Source organism: Penicillium angulare (genome assembly GCF_028827245.1).
Source record: "Penicillium angulare strain IBT 27051 chromosome Unknown utg000010l_segment0_segment0, whole genome shotgun sequence".
Taxonomy (NCBI): Eukaryota; Fungi; Ascomycota; class Eurotiomycetes; order Eurotiales; family Aspergillaceae; genus Penicillium; species Penicillium angulare.
In genome coordinates, this window is record NW_026623169.1 from 203360 (window position 1) to 226033 (window position 22674).

Here is a 22674-nt window from a genome sequence, read left to right on the forward strand (position 1 = left end):
CTTAAACCCTCCATTGTTAACGCCCATCGACCTGATCTGGGCCACTGATATCGCCGTATCGCTGCATGGTACCGCCCCTCGGAGAGTTTAGGCCCCAAGCGCCCTATCGTTGAAACAGAACTGTTAGCTTGCTAATGCTACCTGCATCATGATCCACTGACAACGGGGGACAGATGCAAGAAAGAGTTCAAATGTTTCTCTCTTTTGCCTCTATCAGGGAAGTATCTCCTATCCATCCCATTCTCATCCCCATATCTCGATTCCTACCACATAACAAATTATATACTCCCCCCCACTTCTTAGCATCCGCGGAGACGCAAGCTTGATTAGTACTACCTGGCTCAATTGACGTGAAACCCATAGTCCCCACGGGCCCTTGGACGAATATCTCGGGATGCCTTGGTACTTCCCCGGGATCCTAATTGGCCAGTGGGATCGATCCTCGACGGCACGCATCTCGGAAACAAGAGGGGCTATTGCGAGACCGAGTACTAGTATTTAGTTAGAGTTAGTATTAGTATTAGTTAAGTGTAGGTACAATCAAAGTAAACCAGGAAGAGAAGTTAGAAAGAGACTATCAAGATGTACCATTCCAAGGTTTACTGCAGACAGTTATCTCCCCAATTATCCCCCAGTAATCCCCAGGAATCATCCTGTTATCTCTCCCCAGGTATCTGGAGTCCCCAAGTCCGTCCTCCCGGGGGGTAAGTGGGTTACGACGGGGGATCGTCGGCTCCATTTTTTTCCCTTTCCCTCTTATCGGATCCTTTTTTCTGTTTATTTTCGTCGCTTCTCTTTCCAACGGCCGTGCGGATCACGGATCAAGATCAATTGTCAATTCGGCTCCAATGGGCTGGTCCAGAGCCGCTATCGTGCTTCAGTTCTTGTTTCGACCCCCGGGTACTTTTGTAATGCAGCTTCTAACGGCCCGACTACGTACGGCCTGCATGGCCCCATTACAAAGACGGGGTCTGTCTGTCTTCTCGTAATGCCCCACCTACGTCGGCAAACTGAACATGAAAGTGAAGGCGAAATTGCAAGCACACAGAGAAAAAAGAACCTTGTAAAGTTTGAAGTCGATAATGCGAGAGGGGAAGCACAGAGTACATACCCCCTGGCAGAAACTTTGTCAATTACGCCACCTAAGCGGGGATTTGATGCAAGAGAGATGAGAAATGAGAAATGAGAGATGAGAAATGATGATTTGGCATTACGTCTTGTATCTGACTGACATTGGCACTGGCATTTTGTGCATGGGAAATGAGAATGGAAATGGGGGATTGAGTTGTGCTGGCATTGGCTTATGGATTTCTGATTATTGAGTGATGACGGTGGCTGTAGTCTGGACTGGGCTACATGTAGAAGAGAGCTGTCTAGGCGTAGATGTTGTCTTGGGAGTTTTATTTGACAATTAATCTGTCTATTCATAATATGTATTATTTCTTAATAGCATTGACAGTTTCAAGGCTAATCGCTGTTCATCATAGTGTACATGTAGTTATGCATTGGTGCATAGTTCCAATTATGTCATCAATTACATAATGCATAATATACATAAATGATCACATGACTCCCCCACGTAGCTAAGTCAGCAATCATGATATCGTGCCCCTCGGAAAAGCAGCAAGCAGCTCAAGCTTCAATATTCCATACGTCAATCAATCATGGCGGATTCAGGCCCAATCGCGCCACAAGCCCGAACAATCGTCTACTGTGGAGGTAAGTTTGTGGCGCCCCCCCCCTCTTCTTTACTTTCCAATGAGAACAAGAGACTACGGAATTCAACTGGACTGGACTCGACTAATCAATTTACTCTCCCCGCAGTGTGTACTCTACCCCCAGAGGTATGAGATCCTTCCGATTTATCCGATCTAATCTATCCTCGGCACCATTGACTCATTTCGATTTGAAATTAGTATTGCGAATTTGGAGGAACAGCGAAGAAATGCGAGGAATGGTTGAAAGAGGAGGAGCCTGAGCTTTGGAATCAGTTACATTCTGAGGGTACAAGCCCAAGCCCTTACAGCTTATACTTATACAGCAGACTAGTGCTAATGATCTGATCTGTTATCTTTGTCTAGATGCCCTCAGCGCCAACTTGTCTACCCTCTCAGTCTCGGCACAAGAACGTGCCGCCAAGGACGCCGCAAAGAAAGAAGCGAGGGCCGCTCAGAGTGAAGCCCGCGATGCAGAGCGCAAGGCCGCATCTAAGGTTATTGTCAAGCGAGTGGAACGTAACAAACGCAAGCATGTTACTGTTATTACGGGATTGGAGATCTTCGGTCTTGAAAACAAGAAGCTAGCTAAGGAGCTGGGAAAGAAGTTTGCGACTGGCTCTTCTATGACTCGCTCTGCGGCTGGGACGGAGGAGATCACCGTTCAGGGTGATGTGAGTGAGGATGTGAAGGAGTGGTTGTTGGAGGTTTATGGAAGTAAGGTTCCTGAGGCCAATATTGATTTGGTGGAGGATAAGAAGAAGAAGACTACTCCCACTGCACCTCTAGTGGCGCCGCAGTAGGACATTCATTGTCTACTCTACCCTCTTATACCCTCCTCCTCTTCTTTTATTTATTTAATGATGATGAAACAAGTTTGGAATTCATTGCTGGCAAGGGTATCATGACATGAGCACGGAATCAAGAGAAGAAATCTCAAGTGTAAAAAGAAAACAGACAGAAATGAAGAACAAAGAAATAAACGACGCTTGTATGCATGAAGAATCAGAAGAGATTACACATTATAGTTCATCAAATACACGTAGAGGGTCATGATCAGTAGGGGCGGCGTCGGACCTCGTCCGAGAACTAGTGAGAGCTTCACTTTTCGAATGTTCCAAGCTCTTTTGGCGAGCTGCCAGACTAGAGGGATACCAGGAAGAACCAGTGACCATCGGTGAATCCACAGCGAAGTCCCATGTTCCCGATGATGTGATATCAAGCGACCCGGTCTGGTTCCATGCTTCATTAGAACCAGGAAGTTGATCTGGGAATTCCGACGTAGGCCAGTTCTGAATGACAAGCGCCAATATCAGAACAAGTAAGCCTCCTGTCACGATCGTCCAGAAGATCCGTAGTCGACGCCTCACTCGAGACTGCCACTCTGACTCTCGTTGTTCCCAGCGATCAATCTCCCCACGAACAGTATCTAGTCTTTTACCGAGGTCCTCGACTCGTTGCCGTCCAAGCTTCATTCGTTTCCCTAGAGCGTCGGCCTTTTTGGTTTGTGGCTCGAATCCTCGTAGGTCATTTAACTGTTTTCGGATCTCTTGGTCGAGTCCGGCTGTCTCGTGTTCGAAATCATTGAGGAGGGTCGATGCGGAGTCTGAGAGGTCCTGGAATGAACCGATGGTCGAGTTTAATGAGGTACATTTTTCGAGTAGATTGTAATATGTATAGTCCAGTCGCCGGGTGATTTCAGTCGCTAATGTTCCGATGGAGGAGAGTGCAGAGCGGAGATATCTATATACATCTCGTAAGCTGTGTCGTTCTGGCCCGAGGATGTGATGGTTACTTACTGTTCACCCTGTTTCCTTCGTTTTGTTACTTGCTCCAAATCCGCCGCTGACTGAATCTGTTGTCTCCGAATCGGACCTAGTCGTTCCTGTTGTTCTGCGGGATCCAGGAGACTGCCCGTCCGACTGCGACTCCGGGAGCCTAATCCCGAGGTCGAATCTGACCCCCAGCGCGATCGAGTGGTCTCTCGTGTAATAGGCCGTAGTAACCCATCATCGCCTTCTCGATCCTTATCTCTAATTCCCGACCAGGTGGGAAGTAGACCGCGGGCACTTGCCGATGACGCAAGATGGCTCATTGGACGTGGGAGGCGGATCTCGCGCGACTTGCTGTGTTTATGGCGGTGATGGGATTTAGCTCCGTCTAAATTGTGATTGTGCCAGTCGGATAGATGGCGATGGGAGTGTCTTGGTCGGGACTCTGTTGTATTTGCATTTGCATTTGCGTTTGCATTGAAAGCGTTGGCCTCGGGTTCATCATGGTGAAAGGGTGATGGTCGGTTGGTGGGTGGTGTTGGTGGTTCGATGATTTCATTGGATCGTGCGGAGCCATGGGTCAGAGGGAAAGTGGCCGCGGGAGTTCTGGTAGTGGAGAGAGGTAAAGGGTGTTTATGATCCATGATGAGCTGTGAAACTTGAACATGTGGTGAGTGAGACCAGTGAAACCAGTTGCTTGACTGAGTGAAGTGGAGCGAGTTGGAGAATTGGGGAACTCAATGACGCTAAGTCCGAGCGTCACGCTGCAGCCGCAGTTGCCATATGTACATATGTACTAACTACCGACGTATATATGTATGGAGTACAGGATCAAAGAATCCAATTTGATTTAATTTGATGTTTTAGTTAAATATAGAATAGAATACTCTTGGCCAAGTGTCAGTAATAAATTATACAATTGATATATGTACCTAAGAACGCCGATGACCCTCATCTAGACATAGACATAGTAACATAGACACACACGTCCATGGATATGGACAAGTAGATGAGGGTATATGCTAAGGGAACACAACTTTTCTGTTCAATAAACAAAGCTTGCAGCTCAAATCTATGAGTTCAACAGCTTATTGCGCTTCTCGCGGCGCTTGAGCCGCTCAACCCGCTTGAGATGCATCTTCTCAGCCATCTTGGCATAGCGGGCCTTTTCTTCCTTTGCAGCACGACGGTCCTTGATGCGTTGGATGTGGGCCTGACAGAGATGGGTCCGTTAGCTTTAGTTTCTTCAGTTCCAAGGAAGTGGGGAGGCCGCGTGAGGACAGCAGAACAGAGGGTAATCTGATAAGCGAGATCGAAAAGGGTAATAGAACAGAAATAAAAATGGACAGAGTAATGAACATAATATAATATAATATAATATAATATATTCATAAAGGAGAGTCTTACCTGGCGTTCAGCTTCTCTTTCCTGCTTCATCTCTCGTTCTTGCTCCTTCACCGCCTCCTGGTGCTTGCGGAGTTCCTGACGTTTGGCAAACGAGGTCAGACCAGCAGTTGGGCGGAAAGCCTTCTTGGTGTCATGCCAGTTTTTGCCTAGAAACGGGACAGAAAGGACCATCGGGTTAGTCTAGAACCGAGAAAAGAATTTATAGTGGGGAACGGGTTTCGGAGATGGGTACTGAGTACTGGGAGGCATTTACCATTCTTGCGCATGCCAGTCGCGACAGGCGCGGGGACTGTCTCTGTGGAGGACATTTCTTTCCTTGGGGAGGGGGAGCGGAAGACCCTTTATTTTTTGAATAGAGGGTGTTGGGTTTCCAAGAGAGTACCCAGGTGGTGTGTGGTGGTTGAGGGAAGATCACTTTTGACTTTGGGATGAAAATTTCACTCGTTTTCAGTCGGAGATTATCTGATCGATAACCAGGCTTGGCGGGCGCTAGAGAGAAGAAGAACTCCACTTGGTCTTAGAGGGAAAGGGCGAAGAGTGGACTCGGAGGTGAAGAATGTGACAGGATCTGAAATGTGATGTAGATGTTGTGAAGATTTACAGTATAATTAAATCGATCTTCTATATACATAATACTACACTATACTCTATATAGCAGTATGCAGTGTTGATTGATCCTGATCCTGATTAGTCACAGTGTAAATCCCTCACCGCCTTGTCTTTTTTTCAATTGCGCTTTTTCCCCACTTGGACTCAACTTGGACCACCAAGACCACGTTGGATCCGACTACAACGTACACACCACAGAGATCCTCTTGGCTGACCCTCCAGGACCCTCTCTGCCCCCCCTCCCTCACTCGTCCGTTTCCCCGAGGTTCAATTCCCTCATCCGACCCAAATCTCATTTAAATCCCTCGCATTCCCACTCTCTCCCCCCCCCTCCTCCGCTTCTTTCGAACGATGCTCCCTCGATAACCCTCTTGTGTCTGTGTTTTGGTCTTGGGACTTGTTGCGTGCCTTAAATGGCGGCGGCCGAGCATGTAATCCCGGTCAAGGAGACGATGGAACTCCCATCGCTTCCTCCCAATCAAGGCCTCGAGGCCTTGAAAGATATCGTCTTTGGTTCGGTAAGACACCCCGCCACTTTCACTACCTACCAACTCTACCTAACATCTTCTCTCATGTATAGGCAGCAGGAATGGCCGGAAAGCTCATCGAATATCCCTTTGACACCGTCAAGGTCCGACTTCAATCTCAACCCGAACATCTTCCTCTTCGATATACTGGTCCTTTGGACTGTTTCCGACAATCCTTCCAGGCCGATGGTGTCCGGGGTCTCTACCGAGGCATTAGTGCCCCCATGACTGGTGCTGCGGTAGAAACCAGCTGTCTGTTCTTCAGTTACCGCATCATCCAAGATGCACTAAAAGCCACAGTCTTCTCCGACGTGGAACAGCTTCCATTTGCCGCATTATTGGCTGCTGGTGCCGCCTCGGGATCCATAACCTCCTTGGCCCTCACCCCCATTGAGCTCATCAAATGCAAGATGCAAGTGCCCGTCGAGTCCGCCGGTCACAAAGCACCACCCGGACCTTGGGCCCTCATCACCACCATTTTCCGTCGAGAGGGCTTGAGAGGATTCTGGCGTGGACAGATGGGCACCTTGATTCGAGAAACCGGAGGCAGCGCTGCGTGGTTTGGTAGTTACGAGGCAGTCTCGACTCTCTTCCGAAACCAGTCATCTCGACCTCTCTCCGCCACTGAGAGTCTTCCTGTGTATCAGCAAATGATCGCAGGTGGCGCCGCTGGTATCAGCTATAACTTTCTGTTCTTTCCGGCTGACACGATCAAGTCGCGAATGCAGACGGAAGACATTTCTCGGCTCCCTGTCAATGCGCAACGTCAAACCTTTGGCAGCGTGGGACGTGCTTTGTGGCGACAGCAAGGTTTGAAGGGCCTATACCGCGGGTGCGGGATCACCTGTGCACGATCAGCACCCAGTTCAGCCTTTATCTTCGCTGTCTATGAAGGATTACGACAATACTTTTGATCAGTTCCTCTTTGATCAGCTTTCCTCTCTAGATTGCACATATGATGATATACACATAGACGATGGGATTTTGCATGTTGCATGATACCTAACTTGGTTCTTGTGTGCTATTTAGTTCACTGGCCATTCTGAACATTCCTTCCCTTTTCTGTTACATGATTTCTTTTATACCCTGTGGCTGTCGCTTCTTCTATCAAAATCGATTAGACTATCTACGCTTTACCTACTTAGATTTATATGCATATTATACACTGAACCAAATAAATACCTAGTATTGATCTACCTACTACAATATGTACATGTATACTTGAACTTCTGCTTGTCACTTGACAGCACTCGTATTAATGTTATTACTATTACTATCCAAGGAATACCTAACTCTCCGCACCAGCGATAGCCACAATGCTCATCTCTCCAAATCCCCCCTTTGCAGCTTCATCTAAAAAGCCCTGTACAGTCATCGCCAATCCTCGCTCACTCAGCAAATCATCTCCATCCAATAATTTCCCCCGCAGTAATGGACCATTCATCCCCCCATTCAACTCCCACACTTCCCCGTCCTTCTGCACAAACCCGATAAAATGATGATGATTCTCATCCCGAGGCGAAGGAGCACGAGAAGCACCCGCAGATGCGGCCTTCATATGCGCCTCTTCCAAAAACATAGAATCATATAACAATTTCGCCCGCAAATGAGGCTTCAACGGTATACTCTCTTCCCGGATCTTCCCCAATGTAGAACCAGGCAGGATATATCGTCCCCCGTCTAAATTGAAGATGCAGTGTAAGAGAGCCATCAAGCCACATGCATGTCCTATTGTCTGCTTTATCCAGATCACCGGCTCGTTCGGACCTGATCCTTGATATTCCGGGATGGTAGGTTCCATTGCGGACCGGGTTGCGTTGTAGATTGGCCATTCTGTGAGGAGGATGATTGCATTTATTGGTCGGGGGATTAGAGCTAGGAGATCGAGAGAAGTAGAGAATACATCGTGGAAGGTGAGAGATGGGGATATGCCTAGGTTTGAACAGAGATAGGATAGGACTTCTGGGTTGTTTTCTGTAGCTTGTTAGTTTGGGTTGGGTCTGTCTACAGAGTAATATGAACTTACCTAGTGGTATGAATGTCTTGCGGCCGTCAACTAGCTCTGCGGATGGTATGGAGGACATGGTATAGATTAATCATTAATATGGTTGATAGGTGGAGTGGGAAAGATATGAGGCTGAAGTGCGGGGTGTGGAGAAGTTACTCCGTACTACTACATGTACCTCCTCTCCGCATCATACCAGTATAAATCTTCAAGTTGTCGTTTTAATGGATCCAGACTATGAACATTATGAATCTGAGCCCATCAGCTCCCCAGGTAAACATTTATCCTGGATTTGAGACCAAAATTGGCTGCATGGCTAATAACCCAAGCACTATATATCTCCTTTGGTGATCAACCATAGTTACCAGTATTACTAAGACAAAATCTACACGAAAGAGACTCACACGCCTTACTAGTAAGGATAATCAACACATAATACTAGTGTCTTCTATATGTTATTATTGTTAAGCAAGAGAAAGAAAACTGGCCGCAAGAGTTCCAACAAGAACTTGAAGCGAAGTATACATCGCGGCTTCCATGTTTCAAGTTAAACGCGAGTACAAGGAGCTTATGAGATAGAAGAGTTAATAAGTGTAGACATATGCGATTCTAAGTATCTCTTGAGAGTCTTGTTTTTATTTCAATAATTTTGTCCTCACTATATTGCTGTCCAGAGCAAATTGTTGCTAGACAGACTCAGCTCCTCCAATTGCCTGTCATCAGAAAATTTTAGTAAAAAGCTCCCTGTTTCACATATGTAGAACTTATAGAAATTATATCTGTAAGGGAGATTGCATCTCCTCAACACCATCTTTATTCGGTCATAGGTGTATACGGTTGGTGATAATTCTGAAGCTGCGCTAACCTCCAGGGTCCTCAGACTACGCAAGCGGGCCTGTTACAACTCGGCTATTTAGCGAGGGTTGAAACACGCAAATTGATTTGAATTGACGTCAATCTATTTAATCTTCACGCTGATAATTATATTTTATGTGGTCGGGATACATAGCTTTTCAAGGTTGTATACCTTGTATTCCAACTCACATCGCTCGCTATAATATCAACATCATTCTGAACAGGTCACATCCAAGGACTCCATCAACTTCGCATTCAAATCCGATTTCAATCAGACCTGCATATATCCTTACCAATCACAGACCAGATAAAAGTCATCCAGCTCCATATCTCCACAATTCCTTCAGCCCTACGGATTCAAAACAAGCTTGTCAAGCCTATTCAGTCTCTATGTGGATCAATCAGCCCTATGGCTCCATCTAAAATTCCCATAGAGCCATACAACAGCTAGGCAACAAGATAAAAGCTTCATTCATGTCAATCGCCGAATAACAGAACCTTGGTGAGAAATCTCCAAGGTCCTCATCCATTGTTCACGATGGACTATAAGATGGGCTCGTTGAGATGAATTCTTCTCGTTCTTTACATTGATTGCCAGGACTTTCACCATGTCTTCTTTCAATCCTACCAATGTCAATCTGGATACAGCCAGTTCCGAAGATGTGCTATGCTACATGGCCATTTCTGAAAATGAATACAATGGCCATCTAGGGGCACGTATTTCGTCTATCTTTGTGATTCTTTTCGTTTCATCTGCCTTCACCGTCTTCCCCGTCTTCTCTCAACGAATGCCAAGATGGAAAATTCCATTCAGCGTATACATTTTTGCCAGATACTTCGGAACAGGTGTCATTTTGGCTACGGCTTTCGTCCATCTCCTTGATCCTGCGTATAAACGAATCGGTCCGAAAACCTGCGTTGGAGTATCTGGGTACTGGGGGGAATATTCTTGGTGTGCAGCCATTGTTCTTGCGTCTGTGGTTATTATCTTCTTGTTAGATCTTGCCGCTGAGGTCTATGTTGAGCATAAATATGGTGTTCATCGAGATGAAGATGCGACCAATGCTTTCATTCAACATCATGATCACCTTGACTCGAATGGGGAATCTACCTCTGTCCAAGACCTGGAGAAGACTACACCCACGCCAATCTCCAATAAAAAGCCGGCTGATTTGACATCCTCGGGAGACTCTGTCATAGCCGAACGATCATTCCGTCAACAGATCGCAGCCTTTCTTCTTCTGGAATTCGGTATCATCTTCCACTCCGTCATTATCGGACTTAACCTTGGTGTTACCGGCTCCGAATTCTCAACTTTATACCCAGTCCTAGTCTTCCATCAATCCTTCGAGGGACTCGGTATCGGAGCTAGAATGTCTGCTATCCCCTTTGGAGACCATACTTGGCTTCCCTGGATCCTATGCGCAGTTTACGGCTTGACTACTCCTATTTCAATCGCGATTGGCTTGGGTGTGCGCACTACCTATGCGCCGGGATCTAAAGTGTCGTTGATTATTCAAGGCGTACTTAATGCTGTATCTGCTGGAATCTTGATTTATAGTAGCTTGGTGGAGCTTCTCGCTAGAGATTTCTTGTTTGATCCGTGTCGGACAAAGCGCCGATCTCGACTCTTGTTTATGGTTGCGTGCACTTTGTTGGGAGCGGGAATTATGGCGTTGATTGGAAAATGGGCTTAATTGATTTCGAATGGAGGGAAATTGAAGTCCTTGGATTAGTGGATAGAGCTTGGGGGATAGAGCGCTGTAGGGAGATATAGACAACTATAAAAGGCGTGATTGTGGTTTTATAGACAGCAACTAATAAACATTATACTTAATACTATTCCATATGTATGAACCGAATATCGGCGAGGTATAGCATTGCAATTGACCCTTCTTCGTCTTCTCCTATCTTTGATCTCTTCTTCTTTGTCTTCGGTATTTGGAATCTCTTTGAACTTCTAAAGCTGGAGCAACATAAACGCATGCTATTTCTATAACTATTCTACTTAGGAGCGTAGTAATTACACAGATAGGAGGCTAGCCTATACTGTTTCAAGTATTTTAAGTCAAGTCGTATACATGAATAGAATGTCCAATCAGTCCTATAAGGGTGAGATGGATGTGTACATATGCCAAGAAGCTACGTTTGAGATGGGTGATTATAGCCAATAATAAACTCTGTAGGATGGCTCACCTGAGGGGGCCAATGTAGATCACCCACACTCACCCGCGCTCACCCACAATCACCGTGCTTCTCACCCTCGTCTATTCTACACTCACCTTTCTCACCTAGCTCGCATGACGCTAAAGCGGCGCTCACCCTAAAACCATCCAGGCCACCTACCCGACTTTAGACCGCGTTTAAGCCACACGCCGGTAGGTTAGTAGAATGGTGGGTGACCACATGCGAATCCCTGCTATTGTTTGTTTTTTTGGGGAGCTTTTTTTTTATCCAACATTTGGATATAGCTACTGCCTTTTTTTAGATACATAGAAGGCTGCTTTGATAAGCCAGGTTTTACGGTCGGACCCAATTGAGTTGCCGCAGATTTTAATAGTTAGTAGTATTGATCCGCTTCGTGTTAGTTCTCCTTTGTGGCGCATACAACTTGAAAATAAAATCTTGCACAGAGTCTTTGAGCTCCTCCGGGTAAGTAGTTCTGAGACTTCCAAAGTTGAAGTCGCGTTATATCCACGATATTTAATAAGTTTACATATCGTATGAACCATTTTCGCATTTCGGGGGGTTTGTAATATCTTCTTCCTCTCGGCACTGGCCCTGTCACCAAATTGGAAGCAGAGGACGATACTGCGGGCTTGCCATTTGTTTACGTTGTATATAAAAAGTCTGTGGGTCAAAGTTCAGCAAATCGACGTATCAGCGGGTACAAGTCGATGCTATTGAACTTACCTGGATGCTTGTCTCCCAGCTCTTCTAGGCCCTTTCGTCGCTGAGAGCGAGCGTCCTCCGAAAATTGCTCGGAAGCCTTCGTTTTATTGACAGCGCTGAAATACCATCGTAGACCTAGTGAAAGCACGAGGGAAACACAAGACAGTCCGAGGGCTGAGGCATTTCCTTTCCGGTCTGTTGATAGGGGGGGGCGTCAGATTGAATCGTTGAGGGACGACAAAGGTTTACTTACAGTATGGCGGGTCGCTGTAGGCCTGTGTTCCACAGATTGCGAAGATTTGGGAGAATATGTTGGTAAAGGCTAGTGAAGAGCCCCTGTTCAATCTTGAATTAGCAGTAACTTCGCATTGCTCCTCAACTCGAGTTTACCTTCGTGTATAGCCGACAAAGCTCATGGCCGCCCAGGAAAGCTGGAGAACCACACTCGGGTACACTGAGAATGCCACAAGACAGGTTGCGCCAAATCTGGCTTTATCATTTTCTAACCCGAGGAGTAGTGAGTAGCCCACGATCGCTCCACATGTTGATGCTGCCATTGTTAGACCTCGAGCGTTTGTTCGATCAGCTACCTTGGCCCAGAACAATACACCGACACAGGCGCAGGCGTATACTATGACTGAAAAGAGCTGAGTGTTCATCGAGGTGTATCCAAAGCCCTATAGAATTGTGAGATATTAATACAATCTTGGTAGAAGATCGGAACCAGGCACCTGAATAATTGCCGGAAGAAAGTTGGAAATCGACCCGACGCAGAAATGGCCACAGCAAGCAATGCCAAGCAAGAGCCAGAAATGTATACTGAGTAGCACCAATGGAATCTTCTTTAGTTCAAGTCTCGCCTCAGAGGTGTTATGCGCGCGACGGCTGCGTCGTACTACCAACGCTTTTTCCTCCGCCGTAAAGCCGAATCGTAGGGTTTCTGGGCTGTTGGGAAGTAGAAATAACACGAAGAATGCCGCCACGCAAGGCATAAGTCCTTCAATTAAAAATATCCAACGCCAAGCTCTCCAGCCCCGAATCCCATCCATATCCTTCTCGATACCGTACGCTATCAATCCGTTGAAAGCACCCGCCAACGTGCTCATGGAATAGAAGATAGCTCCACGCGTGGCAAGCTCGTCATACTGATACCAGAAAGACAGATCTAAGAAAAAGAAAGATCAGTACTTTGGTTACCACGATGGTAAAGTATGAGGAACTGACAGAATACTCCGCCCTGGACGAATGCCTCAGCTGCTCCGATAAGAAAGCGCAAGGCAAAGAGCTCGCCTTTGTTGTGAATGGCGACTGTAGATGCAGTGATTGCACCCCACTAGTTTCAAAAAAAAAATTAGACGATGATCTTGGTCGTGCGAGAGAAGAGTTGGATTCTCACGATGATCATGGCCCCTGAAAACTGTCTCGCCGACCCAATCTGCTTGATCAAGAGCGTGCCCGGTAGCTGGAAAACAATATAGGCCACGAGTAATACTGTTGCCGCATTCGAATAGTCTCGAGGAGAGAGTTTCAGCTCATCTGAGAGGCCTGCAACTTTGGCGTTGGCGAGATCTGATCTTCCCTGCAATTTGCGACCGGATCAGTATCCAGTAGTGTATAAAACCATGACATATGTACCATTTGTGCAAAGAAGTAAACAATCGATATGATAGGTAGAATAAAAAGGTCCAGCTTCCATTTCACTCTAGAAAGTAGTCTCGGGGATAAGTCGTCATCGGAGTGTAGCTCTTCGTGGGAAAATGCAACTTGGATCTCGTCGGCATTTTTGGCGTCGGTGCTGTTCGGTGGCATCCTGAGCTGATTTCTTTTTCCTTTCTTCGTAAAGGTATGTTATCTAAATGGTATGATTGGCATTGTGTCCAGGGTGTCGGAATTTCCATCTTATAAGAAGCGATAGTGGATTCGAAGTACATCTTGTGGACTCGGATGCCTGGTAACCAGCAGCGCCCAAGCCTGGGGTAAAGACCCACAATACACAAGCGAAAGTCGGCAAAGGAAGCGAAGAAAAAGCGATTCGTCAACCTGAAGCATAAACTCTGCCTTGGCAGAACGACGCTTGTTTGAAGATTCGCACCGGGGTTATCGTATGGGCCGAATTTCGGCAAGCGAAGCGAAATTCGCTTCACCACCCCGAAAGTACATATTCCGCCAAACCTCTACTGACGATCGGGGCACTGCCCCCGAATTGAAAGCTTCAAAGTGGCCTAAGTGTTTATGCAAACATGGATAGAGCTTTGTCGACAAACGATGTCCCGAAGGAATTCCTCAAGGCCTGTTTGATGGTGGGCCATGTTCCACTGAGGGCCTTGGCCTGCGATCCACGCGTTTCCTATGTGCTTTACATACCTCCAGCCCGATACGATGCCGATCCCAACCCGACCAAGCTCCCCTTGCTCGTCTGGGTTCATGGCACAAAGAGGAAATGGAACACGCTCTACGAAGATGAAATGGTGTCTTTTGCCGATCGGATGCCGTGTGCGATTCTCGCCCCGCTGTTTCCTGCTGGTTTGGATGGTCCAAACGATTTGGATTCGTACAAAATGTTGCACTCACCCTCGCTTCGGTCTGATAAGGCACTACTGGGAATCCTTGATGAAGTTGCAGTTCGCTGGCCTGGGATTGCGACAGACAAGTTTTTCCTTCAGGGGTTCTCTGGCGGTGGCCAATTCGCTCACAGATTTCTCTACCTCTATCCTGAACGCCTAGCTGCTGTTAGCGTGGGAGCGCCGGGCAGAGTAACCGCGTTGGATCTTTCGAAAGATTGGCCTGAAGGTGTAGCAAACACGAAGGCATTGTTCGATCTAGAAGTGGCTCCTGGCAACATCCGCAAAGTCCCGATTCAGTTGGTGGTTGGCTCGGAGGACAGTAAGATGCACGGGGGCGAAGCATTCTGGAGTTGGTTAGAGAGTTTTCAAAAGAATGAACTAAAGAAGCAATCAGACACTACAGCGCTATCTGGAATGGAGCATGGGCGATTGCAAACCCTGGAAGAACTTTATAGATCATGGAAAACCGATGGAATCTATAGTCAGCTGGACATTGTTGCAGGTATCGCACATGAAGCAGGGCAGGTTCGCCCGTCTGTCTTACGTTTCATTGAGCCATTGATTCAAGCCGCCATTAAGAAATAGAAAAATAAAACCTGTGGAATAGGTTGCAGAGCGTGCCATATAAGAACTTAAACGAGTCCATGAAAAAAGTGTAGATAATTGCAGTTGCCATCCCCATCGCTGCCAGTGCCAAGACCGGCGTACCACGCGACGTCGTTTGCTGATCCGCATTCCTCTCTCATCAACAACCATCTCGCCGCCTGAGCAGCTACATAAAGACCCAGACCTATGATTGGCAGCTCTAAGAGCCACCCGCGTATTAAATGGACAGGAGCAAGCGAGCACAAGGCAGAGGGAATGCGCCCTCCAAGCGTACATCGATGGCGTGTACGGCGTGTCGGCAAGTCAAGGTGCGTGGCCCATAGCCCCCACACTTGTTGGATACGACAAGCTCACATTTCCCGTGCCTAGCTGAGGTGCGATGCCATGCATTGCTTTCCCGCGCCCTGTACTCGATGTACGAAGCAGGAAATCAATTGCAAGTTCGATCCTAAGTTCAAACGGCAGCCTGTTCGCGGGTAGGAATTACCATATTTGCCTCTGTCTACATTTCGCTGATCATGCCATGCCAGGTCACTGGAGAAGGTTGCGAAGGAAAACGAAAGGCTACGAAGTTTAGTACATGAAGTGGGAACAACGCCTTCCCATTCACCTCTAGATGCGGCCTTGCCAGAAGGTGCGGGTTCTACATATAATGGAGCTTCAGATATCCAACAGGAAGCATCGGTCATCGAGAAAATAACCTCGCAAATACCCACCCCCAGGGAAATCGGAGGTGTTTGCCTTGACGAAGCTACAATTCTGGCACTTTTTGAGCAGTAAGTTCCGGCTCTTACATCACTGTCTGTCCAATATACAGAACGCTAATGCTTTCATAAGCTTCGCCGCCCACTATCTGGATCATCTGCCTATCCTCGACCTCACAAAGCCAATCGACCTTATCTGGAGCGATAGCCAACTTCTATTCTGGACAATTATCATAACAGCGACCAGCAAGCATCCCCACCATTCGAGCTACTTTGGGCCTCTCCAGATACAATTTAAACGACTTCTCTCTGAATATCTAGTCAGCTCTATTCGCTGCATATATACAGTTCAGGCACTGTTGATCTTATGTCTTTGGCCGTTCCCGGTCGCGAAGCAGCAGGATGACCCAAGCTGGGAGTACATTGGATTGGCTACTGCTGCCAATTTGAAACTCACATCCATTGACTCCCAAACAAACTGGCCCGGGTCAAATCCCTTGTTAATCGACGAGAGTCTGCGACAAAAGACCTGGCTGGGTTGTTTTTCAGTGAGCACCGAGTAAGCTCCCCATACTCAATTCAATTTTGGCTATTACATGCTGATGACCTTAAGAATTTCTGCAGCTCTTGCTCTACCACCTCCGATGGAAATGGTTTCGCAATGTATGCCCAAAATTAGACATGCAGTTCAATCTAGCTTGCCCAAGGAGTTCTCAACCCTTCTAGATATCCAGGAATTTGCGACCAGGGCAGCCACACTCCTTAACAATCCGCCCGCAGCATCTGCCCAGAGATCTTTAATAGAGCTGCTGGAAAGGGATCTAGCTTCAATAGAAGCTCGCATGCCAGGTCAAATCCACCCAAAGATTAAGCTCGGATGTCTTGCAGCTCGCCTTCGTTTATATACTCTGCCTCTACTATCCCAATTGTCATTGGACCCGCAAAATCGGAAAACCGGCAGCATGTCAAAGGCTACCTGGTATATGGGATTCCACACGGCAATCGAAATCGCGAACATATTTGGCCACTCATCGAATGTGAGTGCAGACATTCCGGCAAATTCTACCGAACCAATCGACGTCTTCTTTCCAAAGTATTACTTCCAAATCTTGATCATGGCCGGCATGTATTTGATCAATGTTGTGGCCATTGATAAAGAAATGTCTGCGGAAGACAAAAGTCTAGCGCGGAATCACATCAAGAAGGTCTATGAAACACTTTTGTGCTGGTCGCGGGAACCCAGAGACGAAGCGGCACGCGTTGCGAGAGTGATTGACCTGCTCTCTCGCCACGTCCAAGGATCCGATATGTCGTCGGAGATACAGCCAACCGCCAATACAACGCCCCCGACGAGCATGATCACCAGTGGAATGTGGATGGCGGGTCGCTTACGCAGCAAGCTTTTCTCTTCCTTTTCGCAATCTGCACAGCCGGCACCCGCTTGGGCGCCAGAGCTGTCAGAGTTTCCGACTGGCCTTGAACCAAACTTGTTTGAGGATGATCTACTAGAATGGAATACGTGGCTAGAAAACCTGGATAGCATACTCACAAATCCCGCAACAATGACGGATCTCGGAGCTGATTAGCTCTTCCTAGGGCGAATTCGGGTGCTGGAGCGAATTTCGCTTACCGGGCCGAAGCTTCGGCTACATCTTTGCTAGCGGCGTTTCTATAAGTATGAATCATGTACCAGCAAATAAAAGCAATAAACATCGAACGATTAACTCATCAGCAAACTTGTTTCACAACTTACTTGCGCATTCGGCGTTCGCGACCCCATGTCCTTGAATCTCGACCAGATGGCAATATGTGAGCCACTATGCCACATTGTCACACCTATCGGCATGCTGGGTTACGGCTTCAGCACCCTGGACCTGGAGAAGGGTCTTGAGATAGCCTTGCAATCTGGCTCACCGACCGCGATTATCCTCGATTCTGGGTCGACTGATTCGGGTCCTGCAAAGTTGGCCTTGGGGTCAATGACTTGTCCACGATCATCCTACGAACGAGACTTGCGGCAGTTGATTTGCGCCGTCAAGAAATACCGCGTTCCGCTGCTCATCAGCTCTGCTGGTGGAGATGGAAGTGATGCGCATGTCAAGGAGTTTCTTGATATCATCCGGGAGACTCTGGAGGCGCCCGATCAAAGGTGAGAACTTTTATATCTCCTCTTGATTAGGAAAGAGAATTTTCGCTTCACGCTTTCGCTTCATCTAGCTAATATGTCGATTTCACAAGTGACCTTAGATCTTTAAAAACACTCGCAGTCTACAGCGGAGCTCGGCATGAACTGCTCCTCGAAAAGTTGGTAGCCGGAAAGATCACTGGGTGCGGGACATGTGTCCCCAAATTAACCGAACAAGACATCATGCAGTCGCCCTGCATTGTCGGACAGATTGGGCCCGAGCCATTCGTGCAAGCCATGAACGCCCATTCCGACTTCGACATCCTCATCGCAGGAAGAGCATATGACCCGAGCCCCTACGTCGCATTCTGCGCCTTCAATGCACTTCGCGAGTCAACCGGCGATATGTATAGTCTGGAATCAACAGTACTCGGTGGGTTTACCCATATGGGAAAGCTTATGGAATGCGGGGGAGCATGCGCTACCCCCAAAAGTGCGAGCTCAATGGCCACTGTGTATTCTGATGGGTCCTTTGACATTCGACCGTTGGCCGCGGAATCGCGATGTACCCCGACCAGTGTGGCAGCGCATGCTCTGTACGAGAAGTCTAGACCGGATATATTGCATGGGCCTGGGGGATTTCTTGATCTCAACACCGCCACGTACACATCGCTCTCTGATGGTATCAGTGTGAGAACGTACGGCTCCGAATTTGTCTCGTCCAAGAGCCAAGGGCTGCCCATTACAATCAAATTCGAAGCGGCGAGGGTGATCGGTTACCGGGGAATTTTCATGGGTTCTTTCTGTGACCCCATTCTCATCCGGCAGCTGCCATCGCTACTTGACCGTGCAAAGGCCTATGTTAAGCAGAAGCATGCGCATACTCGGGAAAAGTGGGAGGTTGACTTCCACGTGTATGGTTTTGATCTCGACAGGAACGAAAGGACCTCAACAGGAGATGTGTTTATTGTCGGAGAGGCACTTGCTGAGACCCAAGCTCTAGCAAATAGCGTTACATCATCCGCCCGTATCGCATGTGTCCATGCGCCATACGAAGGACAGAAAGCAAACGGTGGAAATTTTGGTATGGGAATAGGTGGGAAGTTGGAGGTCGAGATGGGGGCATGCGCCGAGTTCTCAATATATCACTTGGCAGAGATGGAGGAAGGGGAGGAAGAGGCGATAGAGATCAGTCAGGATGCCACAGGCCGGCGAGACCAGGGAAATGGGTCGAAGAGCCTCACACGATGGGAAACACGTCTTTTAGGCAGTGGTCCCCGAATTGATCGTCAAAGATTTCACGACTCATCGACTCACGGAGGTTGTGGTGCGAACCATACTATAAATCCTACTACTATTTCTTCACATCCCAAGCCACTCGGACAGATAACAGGTACATTTACTCTGGGAGAGATCGCCAAGGTGATTCGCTCCAAGAACGCGGGACCATTCGAGATTACTCTTGACGTTATGTTCGACTGCGCAGTGGTTTATCAGCAGGTTAAAGAGGCCGGGGTCCTCGCAACAGCGAAGATTGCAGAGCTCTACGATATCTCTGTTGATAGCATTGTATGGTGTGGATTTTTTGATCAAGCGCTTGCATTCAAAGCGACCATTCCCAGATACAGGAACGGGAAGCCGAATGCTTCAGGGGGATTCATGGAGAATGATGTCCATGGGTCTCAGAACCATCTGCCTTTGTTTAATATCACCATTACACTACGCAAGCAAGTCTAAGTTAATATTCTTTCTGTCGACGTTGACTAATGGGTTTACTTTGTTCTCGACCATGTAAGTAGCCATTCGGATTAGCAGACTAAGTAGCGAATTACTTCTAGCGTGTAATCTATCGGACTACTAGTCAAGTGACTGCTGAAATACAAACATCCGCCCTTACGGATGGCTGTGTTGGGCCGGGTCAGATCTTTCCAGGCATGGGTTCACTTGGGGTTGACTTCACTTGTAACCAGTTACAGCGCCAGATACCATCGCCACCAATCATTGGCTGAAGCCCCTCGCGTTCGTTTTTATACAGTATTGCTCTCTGAAATAGTGAGAAGCCTATCCGCTCGTGGCGCAATTGTCATCTGGAAAGTGAGGTTAGCTAACCAAGGTTGCATATCACAATAAAATACATTTACGCCCAGCCACATATTCGCACCGCAAGCCCCTTAAATGCAACAAAGTCTTTACGACAATTGATTAGCATGCCGTCTAATGGATAGTGCTGCACCAGTTTCTGACAGACGTTAGTAATGAATGAAAATCGCAAAAGATGGTATATGCCATAGAAATGGAGGAGCTTCTTTGACTTCCTAGTTTAACTCTATACGGCACGAACACGAACACAGCGTTCCGTGGGATAACAGACGGGCGAACACGAAGGCTTGGGTATAGAGAAAGATAGGGAAAAGATGGGGAAAGGAAAGTAGGCTAGGTATTTGTTTGATAAGGGTAGAGATGAACTATAAACGACGACTTTAACTTTTCTTATCTAGTTTATCTCTTGTCTAATTATTCGAATATAGATCTTGTAATTCGAAGTTTTAGTTCCAAGATTAATAGTAATAAAAGTCGACTTTGCAATTATATCGATATGCATTATTCAAAAGTCCGTTGGGTCCCCTACCTTTATCCAATGAGTTCAATACCTTTTGAACTCGAAAACAAAAGATCACTTTCACTATATATGGAGAATTTAGAGTCAATTAATCTTTGGTACCACCAGCACTTCACAGACAAAAATCAGCTCTCAAATGACCTGTAGGTGTCTCTGTAAAACCCTCAAGCACTCTGGCCAAGACGGCCTTATCACAACGAGGAAGCTTCGACCAGCGACAATTGTACCGCTGTATCCCTGAATTCGCGAGCTCTTTATTTCATCGAGAATGGTCAAGGGTAGAATGGAGCAGAATGCTACTCGTAGTAGGCTCTACGAGGGCATATGGTATTCCCAAAGCTCACTCTCATTCTCAGTCCTTCGCACCAATTAGCCCTTGTCATGTATTGAATATCATGTGACGGACATATCTTTGTGACTTGATGTACGTCATTGACATATCTACCTGTGGCAAAAAAGGGTTCCTCATGCTATATTAACTTAATGAAATAAGTCCTTTATTTTTGGTGCTACATTTTTTATTCCCAGACTTCCTGAAAATGAAAACCGAGCGCAGAACATCAAAAACAGAAGTAGGGATTGAATCTCCTCACAGATCTCGAGTATCGACGCTAACAGCACTTCTTGTAGCCACTATCTGAAAGTGAGAAACGTCATTTCAGTTTATACGAGAAGCAGCCTCTTGGGTATTTGCTTGACAAGCGGTTCAAGGTAATTTTAACCGAGCTCAACCGGCACATTCTCTTGCTTACGGATTTGAAGGACCGAACATACTTTGATTCCGGTGATTTCGCTCTTTCAGCAGGCGAGCGTGCGATCGAAACCGGTGCCATTGAGTCAGGCTGCGAGCACCCAAATCGTGAAAAAATCTCGCACCCTAACGCACCAGTCCCTAGTAATAGCAATGTTGACTATGGTGCCAACAGAGCTTTGGATAGAAAGAGCCTAAGCCCTGAAAGGAAGAGTCTGCTCCATTATGAAACAGGCACGACGGATTCAAAGTAGGATGGCGGCGGTGGCAAAATTATTACGAGATCCGGTCAAAAAGTGTAATTAAAATAGCAGATAAGGAATATTTTACCAAAAGGTGAGAGGGTCTGAGACAGGGTTAGTTGCTGGTCAGGGGATATTTTGTACATTCTGCTTCGATATCCAAGGTTTAAACTCTCTGGGATGATGATTGTATTCCATTTTGGACCTCTAATTTTAAATACTCTTCCCTGGACAGAGATTCCATTAGCCACAATTGATTAAAAATTCCTATTGTCTATTACTCTACCAACTCTAGCTTCAGCGATTAGAACTTAATCTCCAAAAATTATTCACACTGGTGCTCGAGGTGGGTGAGCCAAAAGAAATTCCGACGCCTTGCTTGCTGTAGCATTGGTATTCCACCTTTCCCAGAGGATAGTGCTCGGACCAGCAAGCTTGGCCTGGCAGATCCACTTTCTTGATATCTAGAATCTATTTTAATAGATAGAATTAGTAAGAGTTGTACGGACTAATGAAACGGAAGCTATTAAGATTCTTACCTTTATTCTCTGTCGACATTATATTGATTGGTTTATGCGGCTTAAATATTTTGAAAGATTGTATTTGTTTGGATTTTGAATGTCTTGTAGGGGATGTGTGGTTATTACGAACTAAGAGATTGAATGAAATTAGATGTAATAGTGTAATATTGGTAGGGGAGAGGTTTCGATTTATTCTTTGGGGAGGGGTGGTATTAAACTAATTATATTATTTTCGAAGAGAAAAATAAGATATTTAGTATTTATAATTGAGGACGCTAAGGTAAACGCCTGTATTGAATGCGGCTTCTGAAGCATAGCTTTTTCGTGGGCCCTCAACATAACTGTGAGACTTTTATGTTCTCTTCGCTCCCAGGATCCGTGATCGGTAGGGGAGTAGGAGAAAGGAGTGAATGTAATAATCGAAATTCAAGCTCCTAGGAGTAGCAAAGTGTCATGGCCTTACTGCTTGCTCAATGGGCGCTGCAGGAAATCGCGCCCTATCTCGGGAGAATTATAGGATTGAATTTCCTACGAGATCATCGTTGTCAGTAGCATTCAGCTGCTAGGAGGCTATCGTATTGCTACAAACTACTTCTCTGTTGAATCATTCGAACCGAACACATGTAGATCTAATTGGAAGTTGTAGATAATTGGCTCCCCACCATCTCTGGCCTTTGACCTCTGCGAGAAGTAGTATACCAAGGCAAACTATGCGAATTGTTACTAGGAGCTTGCAGAATTTCGACCAGAATTTCATAG

The 22674-nt window shown here is 46.7% G+C and overlaps 12 protein-coding genes across 12 annotated transcripts; 7 read left to right on the forward strand and 5 right to left on the reverse strand.

Moving 5' to 3' along the window:
* Nucleotides 1-1664: 1664 nt before the first annotated feature.
* Nucleotides 1665-2518, forward strand: tma22 (putative RNA binding protein Tma22; the record flags this gene model as incomplete). The annotated part of the gene is made up of 3 exons (XM_056928310.1): nt 1665-1844; nt 1917-2004; nt 2082-2518. 3 exons carry the CDS (start codon nt 1665-1667, stop codon nt 2516-2518), a joined length of 705 nt encoding a protein of 234 aa, XP_056773418.1.
* A 219-nt stretch (nt 2519-2737) lies between these two features.
* N7478_012097 (uncharacterized protein) lies at nt 2738-4131 on the reverse strand (the record flags this gene model as incomplete). Its single annotated transcript, XM_056928311.1, has 2 exons — nt 2738-3458; nt 3515-4131. The coding sequence occupies 2 exons, from the start codon at nt 4129-4131 to the stop codon at nt 2738-2740; spliced, it is 1338 nt and encodes a 445-aa protein (XP_056773419.1).
* Nucleotides 4132-4559: 428 nt separating this feature from the next.
* On the reverse strand, nt 4560-5202 carry N7478_012098 (CGR1 family protein; the record flags this gene model as incomplete). Its single annotated transcript, XM_056928312.1, has 3 exons — nt 4560-4700; nt 4895-5040; nt 5148-5202. The coding sequence occupies 3 exons, from the start codon at nt 5200-5202 to the stop codon at nt 4560-4562; spliced, it is 342 nt and encodes a 113-aa protein (XP_056773420.1).
* A 714-nt stretch (nt 5203-5916) lies between these two features.
* On the forward strand, nt 5917-6944 carry amcA (putative mitochondrial ornithine carrier protein AmcA/Ort1; the record flags this gene model as incomplete). Its single annotated transcript, XM_056928313.1, has 2 exons — nt 5917-6021; nt 6084-6944. The coding sequence occupies 2 exons, from the start codon at nt 5917-5919 to the stop codon at nt 6942-6944; spliced, it is 966 nt and encodes a 321-aa protein (XP_056773421.1).
* A 374-nt stretch (nt 6945-7318) lies between these two features.
* On the reverse strand, nt 7319-8114 carry N7478_012100 (Ubiquitin carboxyl-terminal hydrolase; the record flags this gene model as incomplete). Its single annotated transcript, XM_056928314.1, has 2 exons — nt 7319-8004; nt 8057-8114. The coding sequence occupies 2 exons, from the start codon at nt 8112-8114 to the stop codon at nt 7319-7321; spliced, it is 744 nt and encodes a 247-aa protein (XP_056773422.1).
* Nucleotides 8115-9498: 1384 nt separating this feature from the next.
* N7478_012101 (uncharacterized protein) lies at nt 9499-10587 on the forward strand (the record flags this gene model as incomplete). Its single annotated transcript, XM_056928315.1, has 1 exon — nt 9499-10587. One exon carries the CDS (start codon nt 9499-9501, stop codon nt 10585-10587), a length of 1089 nt encoding a protein of 362 aa, XP_056773423.1.
* A 1133-nt stretch (nt 10588-11720) lies between these two features.
* On the reverse strand, nt 11721-13591 carry N7478_012102 (uncharacterized protein; the record flags this gene model as incomplete). The annotated part of the gene is made up of 8 exons (XM_056928316.1): nt 11721-11740; nt 11804-11977; nt 12036-12118; nt 12173-12459; nt 12514-12947; nt 13007-13115; nt 13179-13361; nt 13418-13591. 8 exons carry the CDS (start codon nt 13589-13591, stop codon nt 11721-11723), a joined length of 1464 nt encoding a protein of 487 aa, XP_056773424.1.
* Nucleotides 13592-14022: 431 nt separating this feature from the next.
* Nucleotides 14023-14931, forward strand: N7478_012103 (uncharacterized protein; the record flags this gene model as incomplete). Its single annotated transcript, XM_056928317.1, has 1 exon — nt 14023-14931. The coding sequence occupies one exon, from the start codon at nt 14023-14025 to the stop codon at nt 14929-14931; it is 909 nt and encodes a 302-aa protein (XP_056773425.1).
* Nucleotides 14932-15138: 207 nt separating this feature from the next.
* Nucleotides 15139-17242, forward strand: N7478_012104 (fungal specific transcription factor domain-containing protein; the record flags this gene model as incomplete). Its single annotated transcript, XM_056928318.1, has 4 exons — nt 15139-15260; nt 15483-15728; nt 15790-16215; nt 16270-17242. 4 exons carry the CDS (start codon nt 15139-15141, stop codon nt 17240-17242), a joined length of 1767 nt encoding a protein of 588 aa, XP_056773426.1.
* A 258-nt stretch (nt 17243-17500) lies between these two features.
* On the forward strand, nt 17501-19518 carry N7478_012105 (DUF4387 domain-containing protein; the record flags this gene model as incomplete). The annotated part of the gene is made up of 2 exons (XM_056928319.1): nt 17501-17805; nt 17904-19518. The coding sequence occupies 2 exons, from the start codon at nt 17501-17503 to the stop codon at nt 19516-19518; spliced, it is 1920 nt and encodes a 639-aa protein (XP_056773427.1).
* A 1422-nt stretch (nt 19519-20940) lies between these two features.
* On the forward strand, nt 20941-21406 carry N7478_012106 (uncharacterized protein; the record flags this gene model as incomplete). Its single annotated transcript, XM_056928320.1, has 2 exons — nt 20941-20973; nt 21032-21406. The coding sequence occupies 2 exons, from the start codon at nt 20941-20943 to the stop codon at nt 21404-21406; spliced, it is 408 nt and encodes a 135-aa protein (XP_056773428.1).
* Nucleotides 21407-21691: 285 nt separating this feature from the next.
* N7478_012107 (uncharacterized protein) lies at nt 21692-21952 on the reverse strand (the record flags this gene model as incomplete). The annotated part of the gene is made up of 2 exons (XM_056928321.1): nt 21692-21858; nt 21934-21952. The coding sequence occupies 2 exons, from the start codon at nt 21950-21952 to the stop codon at nt 21692-21694; spliced, it is 186 nt and encodes a 61-aa protein (XP_056773429.1).
* Between the last annotated feature and the right edge of the window lie 722 nt (nt 21953-22674).